The 20,419-nt window shown below is 54.0% G+C and overlaps 6 protein-coding genes across 6 annotated transcripts; 3 read left to right on the top strand and 3 right to left on the bottom strand.

Moving 5' to 3' along the window:
• Nucleotides 1-236: 236 nt before the first annotated feature.
• J4E85_005489 (uncharacterized protein) lies at nucleotides 237-1,671 on the top strand (the record flags this gene model as incomplete). The annotated part of the gene is made up of 2 exons (XM_051469734.1): nucleotides 237-510; nucleotides 560-1,671. 2 exons carry the CDS (start codon nucleotides 237-239, stop codon nucleotides 1,669-1,671), a joined length of 1,386 nt encoding a protein of 461 aa, XP_051326565.1.
• Nucleotides 1,672-2,477: 806 nt separating this feature from the next.
• J4E85_005488 (uncharacterized protein) lies at nucleotides 2,478-3,499 on the bottom strand (the record flags this gene model as incomplete). The annotated part of the gene is made up of 4 exons (XM_051469733.1): nucleotides 2,478-2,723; nucleotides 2,782-3,240; nucleotides 3,292-3,437; nucleotides 3,493-3,499. The coding sequence occupies 4 exons, from the start codon at nucleotides 3,497-3,499 to the stop codon at nucleotides 2,478-2,480; spliced, it is 858 nt and encodes a 285-aa protein (XP_051326564.1).
• An 861-nt stretch (nucleotides 3,500-4,360) lies between these two features.
• Nucleotides 4,361-7,203, bottom strand: J4E85_005487 (uncharacterized protein; the record flags this gene model as incomplete). Its single annotated transcript, XM_051469732.1, has 3 exons — nucleotides 4,361-4,631; nucleotides 4,678-7,042; nucleotides 7,092-7,203. 3 exons carry the CDS (start codon nucleotides 7,201-7,203, stop codon nucleotides 4,361-4,363), a joined length of 2,748 nt encoding a protein of 915 aa, XP_051326563.1.
• Nucleotides 7,204-12,043: 4,840 nt separating this feature from the next.
• J4E85_005486 (uncharacterized protein) lies at nucleotides 12,044-12,661 on the top strand (the record flags this gene model as incomplete). The annotated part of the gene is made up of 2 exons (XM_051469731.1): nucleotides 12,044-12,101; nucleotides 12,300-12,661. The coding sequence occupies 2 exons, from the start codon at nucleotides 12,044-12,046 to the stop codon at nucleotides 12,659-12,661; spliced, it is 420 nt and encodes a 139-aa protein (XP_051326562.1).
• Nucleotides 12,662-14,307: 1,646 nt separating this feature from the next.
• J4E85_005485 (uncharacterized protein) lies at nucleotides 14,308-15,536 on the top strand (the record flags this gene model as incomplete). The annotated part of the gene is made up of 2 exons (XM_051469730.1): nucleotides 14,308-14,707; nucleotides 14,767-15,536. 2 exons carry the CDS (start codon nucleotides 14,308-14,310, stop codon nucleotides 15,534-15,536), a joined length of 1,170 nt encoding a protein of 389 aa, XP_051326561.1.
• A 126-nt stretch (nucleotides 15,537-15,662) lies between these two features.
• Nucleotides 15,663-20,199, bottom strand: J4E85_005484 (uncharacterized protein; the record flags this gene model as incomplete). Its single annotated transcript, XM_051469729.1, has 2 exons — nucleotides 15,663-20,029; nucleotides 20,088-20,199. 2 exons carry the CDS (start codon nucleotides 20,197-20,199, stop codon nucleotides 15,663-15,665), a joined length of 4,479 nt encoding a protein of 1,492 aa, XP_051326560.1.
• Nucleotides 20,200-20,419: the final 220 nt, after the last annotated feature.

Below are 20,419 nucleotides of genomic sequence, written 5' to 3'. Positions count from 1 at the left end.
AGAGCAAAAGAGCTGCAGCTTATGTAGGGATGTGGTAAGGCGGCGGGTCGGTGGTGCTTTGTTGTAAGAATTGTCTCCTGCAAGCGGATGGGCAAGCTGATAATGCGGGCAGGCGCTACCTCCGCCCGGACCCTGTGCGAAGCCCAGACCCTCTTTGCTGCCGCCCTAGCAACCGGCCGTAAACACTCAACACCCGATAGCGATAGCCACACGACTCGCTCAATGTAACCCCCAGAATGGCTACTCTCGCAGCAAACGACCAGGAGAACGCCGTCCGTCATCTGCACGCGGGTGCGGCGGGAAAGTCGCTCAATGCCGGCCTCAAGGGCTTCAACGCCAAAACACCCGGAAACAAAGCCCCCAAGACGCCTTTCAAGATCCCCCTCAACGACGAAAATGCCGTGGGAAAAGCGGGAAAGTCGGTCCTGCAGACCAAGGGCAAGGGAAACGAGCTCTTCACCACCAACAAGGGCGGCAAGATCGACCAGAATGCCTTTGTGACGCCAGCCGGTAAGAGAAGACATGGCAGACTGCGCAAGACGACAACTGACGTGTTTAGGTCCGCGCACGCGCGCGCCGCTGGGCATGAAGACGACCAACGCGAAATCCAGGCCCTTTGGAACCCCAGCGCCCCTCTCCTCCGCAAAGACGCAGAAGCTCAGCCCTCGCCTGCGCCGCCCCAAAGTCAAGGTCCACCAGCCGGAGGTCGCGCAAGAGTCTGAAGATGACGTGCCTGAGATCGAATACATGCCCCCGAAGGAGGTCCCGCTCGAAGATGACATGGAAGAATACCTACCCAAGAACTGGACCATGCCCAAGCTCAGTAACCAGGACATGGTCCGCGGTATTTGGCAGGCCTACCACAACCCAATTGAGGACGACGGAAGGACGCGTGAGCAGCGCAAGTTCGAGGAGGAGATAGAGCAGGGTCGGAAGAAGCGTGATGAGCAGATGGATAAGATACTCGCGGCGCAGATGGCCAAGGACGATGCGGAGACGAAGGAGTACTACGGTATCAAGGAGCCCAAGAAGGAGGCTCCCAAGGCACCTGCTGCCCTCAGAAAGGCGGCCACCGGACCATCGACCATGCGAGCCAGATCTGCTGCCGCCGCACTCTCTCCACCGTCCAAGCCAAGCTACGCTGCTCCCACTGCAGCTGTGAAGTCGCGTGTACCCACTGGACTAGTCGCCGGCAGGAAGGGAGCAAAGACGCCCACGGAGCTCACAGCATCCCGTCAAGCATCCGCTGCAGCAGCCTCCAAGAGCACCATCGGCTACGCCCAAGGCCGCGCCGGACGCGCAGCCCCAGCTGCACGCAAACCTCTCTCCAACGTCACCAAGCCCGCTCCTTTCTCCGCTGGCCCCCGACCCGCCTCCTCGACGCATATCCGCAGTGCCAGCACAAACACGGGTACCACGCGCGGTCGTGGCCCAGTGTCCCGCTGCAGCTCAACTTCCACCAATGCCACACTTGTCACACCTCCAGAGGAAGAGCAACCCCGCCGCACGGCTGAAGATGTAGAGCGTGAAATGGAGTTGTTGCTTCTGTCACGCTCCGACGACGAGGACGATGATGCGTGGATGAACAGCTTCAACACTCAGCTACACGGTGAAGATCCACTCGATGAAGACCACGATAATTTCCAGCTTCAACTCCCTGAAGGTTTCTAGACCGTTATGAGGTATTTGGAAGTGGTGTATCAAAGTGCCTGCGAATGGCCACTCTGTTCGTCATTGTACTGTTAATGGGTTGCGGAGTACCGGTATTGGATACCTTTTGCTTTTATGCGCGAATGATTATTTGGGTCTACATGCTATCACGGTGGCTTACTGTGCATAATACATAGCATGATTGTACTTGTATTAAACACCACCTGTTTCACTGTCACTACTACACATCAAGTCATATACCACCAACGTAAAATCACCGACAACAGACTATCCATTTGATAATAGCATTTCATTAAGATGTAGCAAACGTCGTCGACCAGAGGAAGCGACCCTTCCCCCAGTCCCACCAACCATTTGCCCCTATCTTTATCAAGCATATAACCAGTCTGCCCTCCCTTCCCCAACCAACCCATCCATCCAGTTTCTCTTTTGGTTCAAGGAAAAGGTTACGCAAAGACAATAGTATGAAGAAAAGACCCCATGTACCCCAGTCCCTACACAAAGGGAGGGGGCCAAGATGCGCGCTTCTGGAAACCAAGAAGGAGGAAAACACCATGAATGCGCCATGCTGCTAGAATCAAGTGAGACTAAGGAAAACGATGACGACCGGTGACTCTGAGCGTCGGTGACTGTCGCGGATGGATACGGATGTTCGTGATATTGTCGTGATAAGAGGACGGATGTGGGGTTTGTGGGATGCAGTATGTGGTTGTGTAGATTAGATTTACTTGCTCTTCCGCTTGCCTGACATGCATGCGTCGGAAAGCGTGGAGTTCAAAGTATGATGAGTTGCTGGACCAGACAGATCAGTCAACGACCTCGTCGACGGCATAGAGATTCTGGTTAAGAATCTTGTTCATGGTGAACATGTGGACGCGGTCTTGTTTGAAGACTGCACGCATGGCGTCGTCGCAGCGGATCTGGCGCCTGTCGTCCGGGTCTTGTAGCTCGCGCTCCTTGACGTACTCCCATATCTTCTTAACGGTCTGGGGGCGCGAGAGCTGGGTTTCGCCGAGGAGTTCGGAGAGGGCTGGGGAGAGAGCCATGGGTTTCTGGGTGTGGTTAGCTTTGGCTTGGGGTGATGATGTAGACTAGATGAGGTTGACTTACATGGAAACCTCCTTTCCGGCTCGGGCTCTTCTTCTCGCCTCCACTACCTGATGCGATGTCGCTGTCGTCTTCATCCTTGATCCTGGTCGAGCTCTTCTTCTTGGTCTTGGCCTTCTTCGGCGCAGCTACTTTCCGCTTTGTGTTCCCGCCGCGTGTCGCCCTACCCATGCGCGCATTCTCCTCAGCCTGTAATCTCGCCGCGAATGCAGCATCGTCATCCTCGTCCTTGACCTTGGTCTTCTTGACCTTCTTCTTAGGAGGCGCAACATCTTCCACCTCAGACAGCGCTGACTCGTCATCGGGCGGCGATCGCTTGTTGTGGGAGACGTCGGAGGTATCGTCATTCGAGGCCTTTGCGCCGTTCTCGACTGTGGGTATAGGTTCAGAAACCTCGGAGCCGCCATTCTGCTCGTTGTTGAACTTGTCGAACCGCTGCATAATGAGCGTGGTGATCTGGTCCTATTTGCGAGTCTCAGTATATGCTGCTGCATGCCATATTGAGCTTCAAACCTTCTGCAGGGAAAGGTCATCCTCGACTCTCTCTTGTAAACCCTTCCGTATGCGCTTTGCGCTGATGGTGTTTATGTCGCTGGCGCGTAGGATCTCGTCGATAATGACCGAGTAGGAAGCTTGTACTTCGGCGGGGAGAGGGTCTGCTGTGACACGTTAGAATGTAGACATACGCGTAGCAGACGGCAAGCGGGCACTTACCTGCCATGGCTGCGATATTTCAAGTCTCGACAGCAAGAAGTTGCAAAGGTAGACGCTGTAGGTAGAGAGGTGGTCGCCGCGGGGAGCAGTCTCCAAACCACAAATTATCGCGGAGCTCCGATGCAGCTGCGATGTTCGTGGTGGCTATGTCGTGCAAAGAACCGCGGTTGGTACCAGGGTCGCGGAACCACCAATGGGACCTAAGATGTGGATGGATGCAGAAGATACGTAGAGAGCGTCGCGTAGGGCGGGAATGTCGCCAGGCTCTCACGTAGCGATCGGCAAGCGTCGTCGCGCAATAAACTCCAAGACGGGTGAGAGAGGGCCAGCGAAGGTGCCCGGGCAGCCAAGTAGGTCGGGCGCCTCAAAAGGGTAGTTCCGTAGTGGGGTGCAGTCACGGGCAAGCGACAGCAATCTCGTGTGGGAAGAGGCTCAAATTTAGAAAATAGGTGCAGCGGAGCGTGGGTGGTGCCGTGGAGATGAACGGGGCAGGTGAACAGAACTAAGGTTCATGGATCGTTGCAGTATGCGCGATGAGGTGTGAAGTCGAATGCACGGGCGCCGTCTAGCTCAGGTACGCCGATGGAGGCTGGGAACCACGACCATCTAAGTAGTTCGATCCGACAAAGAAAAGCAATCCCGACACTCTTGTTGGCCCTCACAGTGCTTGCACGCGCGCAATTGTCAGAGACATAGGTTTTCCGTCATGCATCGCATCGCCTGCACAAGCTGCAAGCTGCGTATTTGTTGGTTTCCATGCCAAATGCGGTAATCTATGTATGCCACTAGTCGGGGTCCAACAGCCTCGCTTTCAACCTTGGAACCATTCGAGTCGACGCCACTTCCATGGTTGAAGCCGCCAACAACTTCACATGACCAGACAGCCTACTCCATACATCTGCTTTTCCACCGCACTCTTAATTTGATACCAATCCGCTCTTCTCTCCGCGAACTCATACACCTCTTCTGCTCGGAATATGCCGTGGTATCTGTCCGTGTCGGCAATGATGGTAGCGATCTCTTTCGCTTCCTTTGCGTCGATGAGATATATCTGAGAGAGTTCGCGAAGCGCGGCGAAGTACTGCATAAGGGGCTTGTTGCGCAGCGATACGATGTACGCGTTGTATGCATTCATGTCACTGCTGGGATTAGTTCATGTATAGGTCTACGGATCATGTGTCATACCTGATGAGTTTGATGGCGCCATCCACACTGATTCTCTGACGTTTCAAGTGCTTGCAGAGAGCAGTGAACAAGCGCACACCGACTTCTTGGTTGAAGACGTCCAGGACGTTCTTGTCTGTGCTGCCGATGAGCATGTTTGTGTGTGACGAAACAACTTCCACAATCTTCGTTGCCGTCTGGCTAGGTCCAATGTCGGACATCTGCACCTGCCCGTTGGGCCCAACGGGAGGATTGAAGTCGGATGGGTGTTGTGTAGTGCCGCAGAGATACTCCACTTCGTCCATCAGCACATCGATACCCTTGTTGAGACCTGCAGCGACACGTTCGTCCAACATAGCCTCAAAGCGCTTCTTCTCCTTTGCGGCAAGGCTGAGGAAATCGTCACGGTCGGTCAAATTGGCAGCCACAAGCTCCTGGAGATAGAACACCTCAACCATCTGTTGGATCAAGTCGCCAACGTTGACCAGTTCCAAAAATGCTACCAGTGGAGCAACGCCCTCCTTGCTATGATCCGCGACTTCTCGCGGCTTGTAGTCAGCCAAATGACTGACAGCCTTGTCGAAACCCAACTTCATATGGCGGTTGCCGAGAATCTGGACTAGGTTGATAAAGATCTGCTCAGATTGTTCCTTCGCCTCTTCACCAGATTGGCCACCAAGTCTAACAAATCGCGCGGCTCTTTCCAACCCGGACTTGGCCATGTGTGTCAGGTTCAGCGCCACTTCGATACTAAACAGCGATCGGATGCCCTCTAAACGCGAGTTCATGATTGCTGCCTTGGCGGCAAGTTCAGTGGTTGGGGCTTCGATTCGCGGTGTAGGCGACCGTTCACCAGAGAGAGGAGTACCGAGTCTTGAGGTAGGGTCCAAAGTATTAGTGCCGTTCATGCCAGTTACGCTTTCGTTGGGCTTGCTAGCACTAGAGCCCCCAATAGTTGGGAGTACATTGACAGGCATCATGACCACCTTCTTGAAGGATGATAGAAAGTCTTGTTTAACAGCTTTCCTGTTGACATTGGCCATGTATAAGGTTTCGGTGCTCTGCTCTTCTTCCATTAAACGCTTCTCCCACAGGTCGACCTCTGCAGCTGACTTTCGCTTGAAGTAATCTAATTCCTCTTGTAGGTAAAGGTCGATGTGTTGCTCAAAGCAACGAGACACGATGCGCATGGCTTCGTCGCGGAAATCGGGCTTCGATGCATTGGTAGGATGTAACGAGACTGCAAGTTGCAGCGCTTGCTCATACAGTCCCGCAACTGCTTTCAGATATGCTTCGATGCTAATATCGTGAGCCTCGTCGAACAAAGTCGTGAGATATTCGGCGATGACGTCATCCGCAACGCGCTCAAAGAAGGTTTGTAGCACGTCGACAGTGGGGGGAAAGACACGATCGATAATGTCTGCTTCTTCGTTGAGCGCACTTGCCAGTCCTCTGAAAAACTCATGGGATGGTTCCAGTGTCAGCACTTCGTTGCGTAGGCAATCTGCAGGGTCACCGAGCTTCTCTTTCTCCAACATCAAAGGGTGGTTGTGAATAAAAGAGTCCAAACATGCCGCGCCGCCGTTTAGAGCCACGAGGACGGTAGCAAATCTCTTCATACGTCCGTCAAAGTCTTTGTCTGCATAGCCTTGCTCAAACTCTCGGAGTACAGCATTCTCGAAGATGCCAGTCATCGTGTCTAGTTTCTCCTCGCGCTGGCTCCAACCTTGCGCATAATCGCTTTTTGCAAATATCTTGAGCTGCGCCAGCATCTGAGCCTGTTGCTCGGGATCGCGGTAGGTCCGAAACAGAATAGGGTCTGTATGACTTCTTGACCTCTCCAAGTCGTAGTAGAACGGGGCCAGCGCCCCGTAGACTTTGCCGTACTCTTGCCGCGCCATGCCTCGAATCGAGCGTACATTCGCAAGGACCTTGACAGCTGCCTGCGGATCCACCGCGTACGAGCTCTGTGCCAACGTCCCGGAAGGTGACAATGTCATGTCATTGAAGCCCTTGTCCAGCGTGGTAGCGCGAGGTCTACTTCGGTGTTCCTGAGACTTCCGCAGCATATCTTCCTCTATGGTGGCATCGAACAGTGTCATGCTTGTCTTGCCAGGTACGTCGTCCCCCAGAGGCATCCCGTTGGTGCTGCCATGGAGTGCCACACCAGACCTCCGGGCCTCCTCCGCTTTTTGTGCCTCGAGCTTTTCCCGCATGGATTCCTCAAACCGTTGTTTGGCCTCGGCTTCATTCCAGCAGCCCATGCTCCGAAGTCTTTGAATCCACCTGGTGTCGTCGTATACCATCTCGCGCATGCGTCTCGAGGTGCGCGCGAAGCTGAACATGTCGGCGACGGGAAGGTAGTCGAGGATGGCATTGATGAGCTCTACGTTGTTTCGTCAGACGGCGGACTTGGTATGGTACTGTCTCCCTACCGGCTGGCAACACAGCTTTCGAATCGTGCACCAATTGCGTGGTCCTCAGCGATGCGAGGACCGACGGCTGTGTCGGGGGCACCGCCCGCTTAAAGTTGGACTTGGTCGCCATGGTTCAGATATCACGGTAGAGACTGTGGTGGTTGTATGCGAGTGCGTGTGTTTTCCCATTATCGGGGTCCAGCGATGCTTCGCGCGTGGTGGCTGCGGGGAGCTTTTGGCAGGGTGGAGCAGTGACCGCTGGCGGCTGGCGGCAGGGTCTCGTAGATCCAACATGGCGCAAGATTGATCGCCCGGCAACTAGAATCTACACATGACGCAAGCAAGGCTGCGTCGACTACATTCACTGCCAACCTGTCCTCTGGGTACTGCAACACTGGTGTTGATGGCCATTACGCTCCAAGGCATTGTGTTGGGCAAGCACGCGACCAGATCAACACGCGCAAAGTGTGAAAGTAACCAGGCACCGATGCGCGACCGCCACAGTTGTACCTGAGGATGCATAACCCTATGGCGATGCACTGACTAGCAAGTAAAGCCGTAGAGATGAAGCTTCTTCTGGGGCGAGCCCAATGCACTGTGCAGACCATGGCATTCTCAACTCGGACATTTCATGACGGCACACGCGCGTCGCTGTGCATCGATCGCAGATGCGCGCATAGAGGGTGGTTAACCCTCCTCCGCGAGATGAGTGTCTCTGAGGATAGACTTCAGTCTGGCTAACGTCCAACACGTGCATCGGCAAGCGCAACCCAAATCACGAGTTACAGCCAAGCGGCGCGTCTGGAATTACCCAAACCAACTCAAAGTCTCGCCAGCCAAGGTTTTCACAGTTGAGATCGTCTCAGATCTGGTTGCTATTGTAAGATGAGGCGCGCGTGGTACCCGAAAGGTTATAGCCCCTGGGACCAGAGGACTTCCGTAGTCCTTCGTGCTCGACTCAGACTTTGTGTCCTCTGGCTGTGCAGCGCATGCTGAGTGGCGATCTCAGGAGGACCTTGGAGGCTCTGTTCGTGTTGCTTTGGTGCAAAGGCAAAGCGTCCTTCAGCAGGCAAAAGGCTACTATAGAGTCCTCCTCTGAGGGGCACTGCAGGGCGACCTGTAGGGCTTTCCCCGACATGTTGTCGCAGCAACTGCGCGGTTTTCCAATGTGTCGATGATTGGTAAAGGGCGCTGGGGCGCAGCCGGGCACCGAAGGAGGGCGTGGCCACTGGGAACGCGTAAACTTCCCAGTCTTGTCCACGGCCACAGGTCCAGCTCTCTGCCCAGGTGTCATCCGCAAAAGGGATGAAACGGAGCCCTGGCTGGCCGTCTCTCTGGCTGACGAAGGCTCTCGAGACGTCAGTAGGCGCACCCTCCAGGCCTGTACCTGCGTCTCCGAGAGCGGGCCGACCGATCCAGACCTAGCGCGCACTGGCGGCGTGGCTCGTTTGAACGTGACAGCGTGTCTGGGAGCAGCATCCGGGAACCTCGTGATCTTGTGTCGCCAGCGCATGCGGCTCTGGTGGACCGCGCGTGGCCTGAGACGCGGTGACGCGCTGTCCTATGACGGCATAACGGCTGTTCGGCGAAGCACCTAGAAGGCATCTAGAAACACCTTATGAAAGGTTGTGAAGGGGTGCTGCTGGGTCTCGGGCCTCGATGGGCAGGGATGGCGAGAGTGAAGCAGCGAATGGGTTCGGCTTCCGCAGCTTCTAGTCCCCCAGGACCTTCCTCACATAGGCGCGACAGCTTATGTTATTCAGGCACGGATGCCAGGCTTGTCGACGATTCTTTGAGACACCGGGTCAGCGAGGCGGATCCACGATTGGCTGTTTCACACTGAATTGTGGGGGTGACAGCTTTGTCCTGTTCCATCCCCTTTCAGACGCCGTCCAAGAGTCATCCCAGAGAAGCAATGTGCGATTGCTTCACTTCCAGTTGGCTGTGCCTGCCATACGCACCGAAGGGCCACGTACTGGGTGCCCTCTGATGGCCCGTCCGTTGCCCCGTGGATCATGGAGGACACGGCCAAGGTAGACGTCAGTATCATGAGTTACTGGAGGACCATGACTTCAGAAGTTAAATATATATGTCCCAGCTATCGGTCCACTGTCACAAGTACTGACACTCCTGTTGCACCGCTACCATACAAAACAACGTTTGCGAATCTTTAAAGTCTCACACAAAGTCTCACCTCTACCCACTCTTAAGCACACCTGCACCAATCTGAACACCGCCCGTACAACATTATCACAGCCAAATCCGACAATATGGTCTCCGCGATGTACAAACCCAAGAACCCCGGCAATGGTCAGCCTGGTGATGGTGGCCGTAAGTGTTTCCCAAAAGAATGGTCCTGGAGTTCCATCGCTAACAGCCACATCAGGAAAGCCGCTTACCCAGGCCGACAAATGAAAGAAAGGCTGCGCCTTCACCACCAATCAACCACCACCCATCTCCTGCATCTCGGCTGGCGCACCATACGTTCTGTTTCGAAAACCGATTTCGCATTCCTTATTGCCATGGAAAAAAGCTGCTCAGCATGTTGCAGTGCAACCGCGTCGCTTTTGTCTCGCGATCCTGCTGTCGCTCCCCTGGCCCCCGTCCTCCCTGCTAGGTCCGAGACGCGCTATCGCTGAGATCGATTCACGAGGCGCAGCACCACAGCAACGACCGATCGGGAGAATGCTGCTCCGGGCTGTGTTTGCTCCGGTGAGCAGTACAGGCACAGGAGTCATCAACGACACGACCGAGGCGACTTGGAGGACCTGGGGCTGCTACTTATCCAAGAGGCCAAACCGCGAAGTTGCCTGTGGGTGCCTTGTGTGCGCCCCGCCGCGGTGTGGCTCTAAGGCTGCGGCTGTGCAACCCATGTGCCCACAAACTTCACCCAGCCCTACTAGGCACCGAACGTCAGTTCACCATTTTCGGTATCCACTGGCCGCTTTTCTGCCTGGAGATTGGGCCCTGGCCCGTCATTCGGCTTCAACACCGTGGCTCTGCTGCTAAACGGCGGTGACTAAAGGAGTCACCATCGAGGTAGACAGGGCTGTTAGCCTTCTGGAAGCACGCTAGAAGGAAGGCAGCCTGGAAATCGCCTTGTATCTCAGGTCACACCCAATGAGCATTTTCAATTTCCTCTCCAGTGGCGCAGTCATGGTTCTTTTGACAAGCAATTGAATCACCGGAGCGGATTAATCTCAACTCTCGCTGCGTCACAGCCTGAAAGAAGGCAGTCATTGCCTGTTCCTGGCGGGCATTGAGACACTACGACAGGCCTCAGGATAGATTTATAGACAATACAAACGCCTCCAAAGGCTTAAAACCTCATCAACCACATCTCAACCTTGACTCTGCCTGCATACCTTACACGAACCACAGCCCGCAACCTTTAGCCACGCCTATCAGCAAGCCATCTCAGCCCCAACCCCAACTCAAATCCATATACAACTACCACACCACCATGGGCCTTCTTGAGCAAAACAACAACCCCTCCTACGCCGACCCTCAACCTCGAGACGGCGGAGCACCAAACCCAGGCGCAAGACTATCATCATCAATGTTGCTTTCCATGGCAGGAACAGAGCCCCAACCTCGCGATGGCGGGTAATGAGCTTGAGAACGACTTCGGTAGGTTCAATCATCTTCACTCTGCCCATGCCCAGACTAACGTGGCCTAGATCATATTTACAGTCCTTCATTCAGCTCAACAGACCGACTTCATATCTCCATCATCACTCCCAAACAAACACGGATCGATATAAACAACTACAACACCAACGACTCCTACACATGCTATTCGCGGCTTTGGCCCTGAACTAGCAGCAACATCGCATCGTCCTTCCGGTACACCATTTCCTACTTCGACTTCGACATTATTCTGTAACACCAATTGCATCTTGGGCGTTTGGGGTCTTCTTTTACTGTACAATAAGAGACTGTGCAACGGACATGGCAACGGTTGCTTTCTGGGGATATAGACGGCGTTTTCATAGAAAGCAGGGCTACTTCATAGCCGGGTTTTCGTTTGGCGCCTTCCAGGCGAGATAGATGGGCATTGCGTCGATGCATTATTGGATTCGCTTCCATACGACATGTATCATAGAGTAGATAATGAGTAGCCACACTCCGTGGCTATGACAATCAAACAACTTCAAGTTCGAAAAGACTTTCTGCACTGAAATTGGGCTGTGAGGAAGGAAAGTTAAGGTTGATGGGATTGTTGAACTGGGTGTTCGCTCGCGTATCTGTATCTACCCCACGCTGCCTTGCCCAAGCCTTGGCATAGATAATGAGATTACTGTACCGCGTGGACGCGCCTACATGCTTGCTTCTGCTCCCCGTGGGTGCGTGTATCATATATGCGCGCCTTTGCGTCGTAAGCAAACCTCCAGGCAGCTTTTTGTACATTCTCAAAATACCTGATGACCTCGCTACCGACTCCCAGATCTCGTCTTTCGACTCGAGCATGACGTTCTCCCGCCCATAGTGCTCGGCTTATGGACCCCGCAGCAGCAACTAGACGTTAGTCACAGAAACCCAAAAACAGAGTCACGCACGCGCACAGCATGGAGATTTTCACGGCTCAGAAAGCAACGTGCCGCCTAGTCAACCAGAATGAGCACCACCGGCGCGTCGTGCCCAGGCGCGAGCAGGCGACTGGTGCTTGTCATCAAGGTCTTCAGCGACCACGATTCCTCCTGGCGCGCAAAACGGAGCACAGTCCTTGAAAGTCTTGTCCCTGCGCCTGGCTTGCTGCTCACGGAAGAGCCAAGAGCACGGTCAATATAAGAAGTGTTGTGACTGCCATCGCGTCATCACTTGCGCCTTGTTCAATCCCTCTCACCTTGACGCTTTGTACCCAAGTAACCGCCGCGACTCCACGGTTTGCGCCAGCGAGCACACTCCTACAATAGCAGCCTGCTATCAATCGTGCTCCCAAAGCTCATTTCAACAACAATTCGCCCAGGATGACCACTCGACCGAACGAGTACCAGCGTGTTGCGTCGCACGGGCGCGGCGGTGCTGGTAAGCCTACCTATACTTTCCTCCAGACGTGAAGCGCGACTCCGCGACGCTTGCAGTGGAACGGCTGGGTCTGTATGTCTTTGCAGCGCACACCAGCGCGCAAACACTGCCACCCCTTGTCGCATAGCCAAAGCAGCCCTTGGAGTGCCTGCGATTGTTCACCAGCTTCTGCGTCCGAGCGACCACTGACGTTTGCAGGCAACATCGCAAAAGACGACCCTACCAACTACCCCAAGCCAGAAGATCTCGTCACCCCGACCCTCAAGTCCAACACCTACACCACGGGCCGAGGTGGAACTGGAAACATGGCGCGCAACGACCCCGAGCGTCCTGACCTTGCGCGCGCTGCCCAAGACGTCGAAAGCAAGCCGCACCCAGAGCCACAAGGCCCCAAGCACTACGGTCGTGGAGGTGCCGCCAACATTATCGGTGATGGACAACCCGCGCAGCGAAAGAGCGCCGAGGCTAAGCGCAAGAGCGAGGACGAGAAGCGCGAGGACAACGGCAAGGGCCTGCTCGGCAAGGGCAAGGATTTGTTGAACAAGTTGGGCAAGAAATAAGTCTGACCTGTTCAGCCGTCAACGACATCATGGTACATTGTCGCCGTGTATGATGCGCTGCCTACCTGGAGTAGTCGATGAGGCTTTTGGTTTCTCTTTTACGGTTCATGATATCCCCGGAATTGCAAGGCTTTTGGTCTGTGGGCGGAGGAGTTGGTGTATCTTTCTATGATTTTCAACTTTGTCTAACCTAACTGGCATAATGGTATTCAATTGCTTGATCATCCTACTGACTGCCATGCTTGGCTAATCAGCTTTTCGATGCGGCTGCCATGCCATTCTTTCGAGATAGCGTGCTTTCTCATCACGATAGTGTGTTGATTGGGCGTCCATGCATACTACGCAGGCGTCTTCTAACGGCCTGAGAGTGCCCAAGTATTACATCATCACATGGCCGATCCCAACATTCATACAGTCCCTTCACCGCTTACATACGATTTGCGCACTAATACTTGCTTTTCTCCTCTCGTTAGCACCATCGGCAGTCAGTTATTTTAGACCTCGCGAAATGCTTTGATAGGACGATGCTGGTATTCCGCCCTTAAAGGGTCTTCGGCAAGAGGCAAGCGTCATGCGCGGGGGATTTGCAACCCGGGACAACCACCCACAGCGGGGCACTCATCCTTCTACTGTTCCATCAAGACAGCGTCATGCGCATGGTCTGAATGCACCTTCTCGAAGTCTTGCACTGCAGTATCGCCATGCAAGTCCCAGGAAAGGTGTTCCGAGCGAATGCGTCACTTCCAACTGCCGATTCTGACGAGCACACCACCACATACGAGCCGCCCTCTATCAACGTGGTGAACTAACAACCCATTCCAGTCGCGCTCAACTCCGGTATCCGATGGTTCGGTACGCTATCAACGCAGTCCGCCGCTCCTCCATCACCTGGTATAGTCCTGCCGCCGTTATGGAGGGTCGTCCGACCGCTACACTGTGGCTGCAGATAATGCCTCATTGGGATGCATGCTTTTGGTGGGGGATGTAAGGGGTGACGTAGAGAATTCAGCAAACGTCCAGCTGACATGCGAGACTGTCGAGAAGAGAGGCCATCTACGGGGTTATGAAACAGTACTTTGACTTGCGCAAGAGGTAGGCAGACGCAGTGCTCCAGAGTACGAGAGGCAGTTCGCATAGAGCAGCCTTACTGTACTCTTCCGCACACTCTCGAGCGCCTTGTATGCACAGCATCGGTCCTATACCAGCTCCGGATCTTGCTCCGCTTCACACTGTCCATACGTAGGCAAGTAAACCGGTGAGCGGCGATAGACCTGCCCGGCATGCGCTCTTGTCCGAGGGCGTGAACCTCGGAATCTTGGGCATGATGACACCACACCGTTCATGCGCAGGTATGTGGTTTGTCCAGCTTACGACAACTACGCCTCGTTGTACGACGTGGGCTGGCACGATTGGTCTGGAGGAGCCCTCGTGCAGCCTTCAACTTAGCCGACGTTTCTCTTCCCAGCTGGATGTGATTCGGCTTATGGTAGGATGAGTGTCGGCTTGCATATTAAGGTTGCGGTACGTCCCGCTGCAGTGGATTACCGGCTTTGTATACATTTCTGCATTCGCAATCTCTTGCTGCTTTATATGATTCCACTCCTCAAGACTATCTGAGCAGCAGATAGTTCATCCTTTATCACAGTATGTCGACTACTACTATCGAGACGGAGACGCGCGTGGATACATGGGTCCATTACCATGATGGTGGTGTTCCTGGTCGAAGACCAGTTCTCAAGGGCACCGCTGCTAAAGATACTTTCACCGAACTGCCAAAAATCGACTTTAGACGCATATACTCGGACAACTTGGAGGACAGGAAAGAGCTAGCCAGAGAAGTCGGCGCCGCATGTCGAGACATAGGCTTCTTCTACGCAGTGAACCACGGGGTGGACGATGATGTACTGGAAGACACATTCGATGCGTTGAAGGAGTACTTCGCGTTACCAACCGATGTCAAAATGGAGACTCACAACCAAAAGACGGAAAAGTTCAGGGGGTACGAAGCGTTCTTGGAAGGCAAACTCGACCCAAGTACACGAGGAGGTAACGTCTTCACTGCTTCCACTCACACAACGACTCATCCCTCTAACACCATTATCTAGATCTAAAAGAAGGCTTCCTAATGGGCGAAGACTTCACCGACTCAGAACAACTCTCCCTCATCTCCTCGCTCCCACCCTCACCACAAACCCCGCGCAACCAATGGCCCAGCCACCCTTCCGCCCTCTTCTGGCGCCCAGCCATCTACCGCTACTACAAATCCATGTTCGAGTTCAGCAAACGTATGCTCCACATCTTCGCCCTCGCTCTCGACCTCCCCGAAGACTACTTCGACACCATAACCACACACCCCATGACCAACGTCCGCGCCGTCCACTACCCACCCCAAGAGCGTCAAAGCGACGTAGGAATCGGTGCCCACACAGACTTTTGCTGGTTCACGCTCGTGTGCCAATCCAAAACCGCATACCCAGCTCTCGAAGTACTGAACGCGAACGGTATCTGGGTTCCTGTCCATCCCCAACCCAACACGTTTGTTGTCAACATTGCGGATTTCCTCAAGTTGGTTACGGGCGGCTCGTGGCAGAGTACTGTGCATAGAGTGAGGAATATCGGGGGCGAAGAGAGGTATAGTATGCCGTTCTTCTTTAGCCCGAATGAAGATGCGAAGGTTAGTGTTGTGCCGCATTTGAGAGAGGAGGGGAAACGGTACGATGAGTTTGGCGTTGGGGAGTACTTTCAGAAGAGGTTAGATATTGACCGGAGGACGCATTTGGATGAGGGTGAGAAGAAGGTAGAAGTGGAAGTGGAAGTGGAAGAGAAGCCAAAGAGACCAGTGAGGGAGAGGAAGGACAGTGGTCTGGAAGGATAGACGCCTGGCGAAGATGAAAAGTAGGATCATTTGTAATTGACAGTGGGGTCGTTGTGATACCTATGAACTACACATTATAGACATGAGAAATGCCACATTTCGTAAATACATAAGATTATACCATCATCAAGCATGACCATTCCGCCTCTTCGCTTCCTCCAGCGCCATCCGTAATCGATTTTCCTTCTCCGTGTCCTCGCTACTCTTTCCCATCTTCCCCTGCACCAACGCCCCGATTTCAGCCTCATCGCTATCCAGCACACTAACCCTCCTCCGAAACTCCTCTACCAAGTCCTTCTCTGCTTCCCTCTTCTCAGCCTCCAATCCGAGTATGCGCGCTGAATCTGCACCATCAGCTGTCACTTGCGCAATCTCCGCGTCTATATCGGCGTTGTTGGATTCAATCTCCAGCGCGTTGAAAAGGGAGAGGAGCGCCTTAGAAGATTCCTTCAGAGCCGTAAGAGCGGTACGTGCATCGTCGAGGACCGCTGGATCACCGCTGCCATCATCAAGGTCCTTGATAGCTGCAACGATGTGGTCAATTTCTTTTTGCTCAGTGCTGACTGCATTGACAATCATGTCCTCGACAAGGCGGACAAGCTCGCCTACACGCTCCGCCTTCTCGCGCTTGGCTTTGAATGTGGCTTGCCTCTCAGCGTTGTCGTAGTGTTTCTCCACGGTTTTCATCTGGCTGATGTTGCCAGCGGCGTACAGAGGTTGCGTCTCCGTCTTCTTGTAGCGTCTGTCGCGTTCGGCAACGAGTTGTACGACATCGTCGTGTCTCTTTTCCACTTGCTCGTGGATGTCTTTCAGGAGCTTGAAACAGTCTTTTGTGCTTGGAGTATCGGTTCCCTCCATGCTCTGGAGTCCAGCGACGGAAGATGGTAGTAGGCGCTTAGCTTCGACGTGCAAGTCCATCAATGCTTTAATCTCGCCATGTAGCCCGGTGAAGATGGGGTCGAATACGGTCTCCACATAGTCACGATACTCGTCTTGGTCCTCTTGCGCTTTGAGCTCTCCCTCCTTCTGCTTGAACTCTTCCTCGAGCTGATTCATTTCCGCGTATGAGATCTCGTTGTTGTTGAATAGATCATCGTTGTGCTCCTCGTTCTCTTCTTGACGCTTGCGGCGGGCGTCGTCCTTCTTGCGGCGACTCAGAGATGCAGATTTCTCCCATGTCTTCGTAATTTCTTCGGCGGCGCTAGCTTTGGATCCTATGTCAACGAGCCTAGCCCTCGTATCCTGAATCCGGTGATTTGGAAGGCCGGAATGCACCTTCTTAGATACTAGTTCCTTCAGCACTCTGTTCGGATCTTCCTTCGTTGGTGCAGTTGAGATCGGGCGGCGCGGTGTCAGCTTCAATGGTGCTGGCAAAGCGACATCTGCTTCGCTACTGGAAGGCCGGGACGCAAGCGTCTGAGCAGTCGGTTGATGAGCTCCAAAGAATATCTCATCGTGCCCCTTACTGTTGCTACGGCCTGACGGTGAGGTTACTCCTGGCGTATTGGAGAAGGACATTGTTGGTCTGTGTCTCAATGGAGCAGGGTCAGCCGATATGCTAGCAGGTGGGACATATGCCTTGTATTGGTGTTGCACCTGCTCTTCAGGTGGAGATTGCACTGGCGTCTTGTTCGTATCATCATCAATGGAGCTTGTCGGAGTTAGAATTGTTGTTGATTGCACCGAAGGAGGCGCTCTTGGAACACCCTGGTAGTTTTCAGTAGGCGGAATCGTAGTCTGCCGCGCCAAGATAGGTCGACCGCCAGGACTATATTCGAAGTCGTCAAATTCCGACTCCTGCGGTACCTGGATGTTCAGATCTTGTCTCTTGGTGGATATGTTCGAGGTTGCACGAGAGCGAGCAGCTTGCTCCTGTTCGTGTGATACCTCTGGGTCCACTGGAACTGTTTGTGTTGAGGTATCAAGGGAGACGATGGCCCGCATGGCAGACTCGACTTTCATGAACGCCTTGAAAGTCTTGACCTTCTCCTCGACTTGCGGTTCCGCGGCCTCACTTCGAAGCATGGCTATGTATCGCTCTAACGAGCCAATATACCACGGATCAAGGTCCGGTACCAGATCAGCAGCTGTGGGTTTCGGCGGCTCTTTCGCCTTTTCGGCTTCAAGTTGGCGCTTTAGTTCAGCGACAGAACTATCACGCTCTTCAATATTGTGCTCCTTCCCTTCCACATCTTCTTTCAAAATGTCAATCGCCGTGTTCTTCTCCTTCACCATAGCGTCATAGTTGACACTGGCTTGGTCTGTGGTGATTCTCATAGTCTCAATCTGTGCACGTAACACTTCCATCTCGCTCGTGCTGTGAGCCTTCTTAGCTTCGTACTCAGACACGACTTTCTGGCTACTAGCTTCAAATTCATCGATCTTTGCTTGTAGTACGGCCTTTTCCCGTTCTGTATCTGTGTGTAACTGTTGGAGAACTTCATCCTTCTCCTTCTTCTCCCGTTCCATATCTGCGCGTAATTGGTTGATAAGGTCGTCCTTCTCTTTCAGTTGTATAGCATAGTCGTAGCTGGAGGACACCACGCCGGTGGATTCATTACTGGTTTGTGACCCAAAAAGATGCTTCGGTTGGGTAGGTGTGTGTTGCGACGTATCCCATCCACCCTCTGCGGAGCCCGACCCAGTCATCAACGCGGCAGGCTGATGAGGGGGTCTCGTGCCCTGTATGGGTTTGGGAGTAGTACGTAAGGGCGCGACAATTGCATCTCCGACGATGAACCCTTGATCTGATGACTGGGAATCTTGACGTCCAGCAAGTCCTGTTGTCACAGACGGCGGTGTAGGTGTAAAGCCTTCATCCCATTCGCTCGAACTCACGTGTGCAGGACGCACAGCAGGACTGGGGAACCCATGCGTCGATGGGGGAGGCGGAACGTGAGCGGGCAGCTCAATGCTTTCCGGTTGAGTACTGTCGCTTTTCACATCTTCTTTCTTTGCACCAAAGAGCTCTTCATCGTCAATCTCCTCACTGCCACCTAGGTGTTCCCAATCAGAAGGTGCACCGGCAGCCAGAACACTAAACTTGGACTTGTCATCTCTGGGTGGAGGTGACGCGGGTAGTCTCGGCTCGGACGGTTTTGGTGAAGATGTCTTATTGTCTGCGCGCTGTGCGTAGAGGTTGGCCAAAGCTATCGAACTCACCGAGTCGGTGCGCCCAGAGATAGGATGGTAGCCAGAGGCAGAGCTCACACTAGGACGATTCGATATCGGAGACACAGGCTGACTCTGCGGGCTTGGTTGATGGTAGAAGTTCGACCCAGCAGTATCGATTCGATTGTGTGGCTTTGTTTCTTGGCCCTCCTGGTTCGAGATCTGGGGATACTGCTGCGGTGGAGCTGGTTCTTGCGCTTGGTACCCTGTTTGCGAGGGTGGTAGCTGAGTCTCGTATGCCTGCGGTCTATTGTATTGATAGTTAGGCTCTGGGGCTGGAGATCCGGACTGCCATGAGTCCTGAGGGCGAGGATGTTGTTGAGAAGGCTGCCCTTGTTGGTCGTACAGAGACTGTTCACATATTGTCTGTGTGGGTGGTTGTTGCGACGGCGCTTGGGAATATGAAGGATGCCCAACCGAAGGTTGCTGATATTGATGCTGATGCGGTTGTGGGAATTGACCCGACGGCTGCTGGTACTGGTTGGGTATCTGCGATTGCGCATTGTATTGGACGGGCGTGGAATGACCAAACTGAGATTGGTGATGGTTTTGTAGAGGAACAACCTGTTGGCCATGCCGTGGAGGTAGAGGCGGCGGTTGCTGCTGCTGTAGACCATGATGTCCTTGTGCATATGTGTTTGTGTCTGTATGTGGTGTAGCATGCGTGTAGTTGACCATGCCGCCTTGATGTGGCGCATGCTGTGCCTGCTGCCACGAAGGAGCTTCTGGTGGGGGAGAAATGTATGCGCCGGCTGCTAGGTTTGTGTTCGAAGACGAGTACACTTGTGTACCCTGTTGTGCGTATGCCGGCTGCTGCTCGCTCTGATTGCTGATTGCAGTGGGTTGCTGAGGTCCTCCTGGTGGGTATGAGCTAACTTGACCTGTCCCATAAATAGAGCTGGGTCTACCTCCCTGCGAAGACTGGAAGTACGTCCCACCCGGTGTAGTTGAAGGCGGGGGAGGAGCTGCGTGATGATATGGCTGTGGTGTTGCTTGCACCGGATATCCTCCCTGCTGCGTATGAGGCGCAAAGCCGGTGCCTGGTTGCGATTGTTGTGGCCAGTTCTGCTGCTGTTGTTGTTCGTGCCGTTGGACCGCCGCTGCGAAGCCGTAGGGTTTGGGTGGAGGTGGGGGAGGTTGCTCTTGTTGCTGAGGAGGATATGATTGATGCTGCGCCCCCGGCATGGTGCCATACGTGCCCGGATTATATCCTGCGGCTACCTGCTGTTGCGATTGATTCCATGGATTCGACGTGTGTGTCGGCGTGGGCGCAGCCCATTGACCGTGGGCAGGGGGAGCGGACGTTTGGTATCCCTGGGAAGCTGTGCCATCGTGTCAGTGCCTGACTTTGGAACTGTGTGCTATCGTGCATCAACATACCTCCATATCCAGGCGGCGGTGGCGGGACTGGTGGAGGGGCGCCCTGCTGTCCTGTGAAGCCCGTCGTGCTGCCTGGCCGCTGGTATCCTGGTGCTTGCCCGTAGTTCTGCATCTTGTGGTTTCTTGTCGCGTTACCAGCCAACATGTGTGTCGCAGGAGACGGCGGATCGTGTTCGTTGGGAGTGTGGGCTCGAGATGCCAGCTGAAGTGCCTGTGTGTATTAATAGGCTCTCCACGAGTGTGACATGCACATGGACGGCACGCGCTGGAATGCGATCACGGAGGCAATTGCGGTGTATCGGATGACATTGATGAAGGTATTAAGTACAAAA

Source organism: Alternaria conjuncta (assembly GCF_024043145.1).
Source record: "Alternaria conjuncta strain BMP 0040 chromosome Unknown scaffold_7, whole genome shotgun sequence".
Classification (NCBI taxonomy): Eukaryota; Fungi; Ascomycota; class Dothideomycetes; order Pleosporales; family Pleosporaceae; genus Alternaria; species Alternaria conjuncta.
The sequence above is the reverse complement of the archived record's forward strand: the minus strand, read 5'-3'. Positions and strand labels throughout refer to the sequence as shown.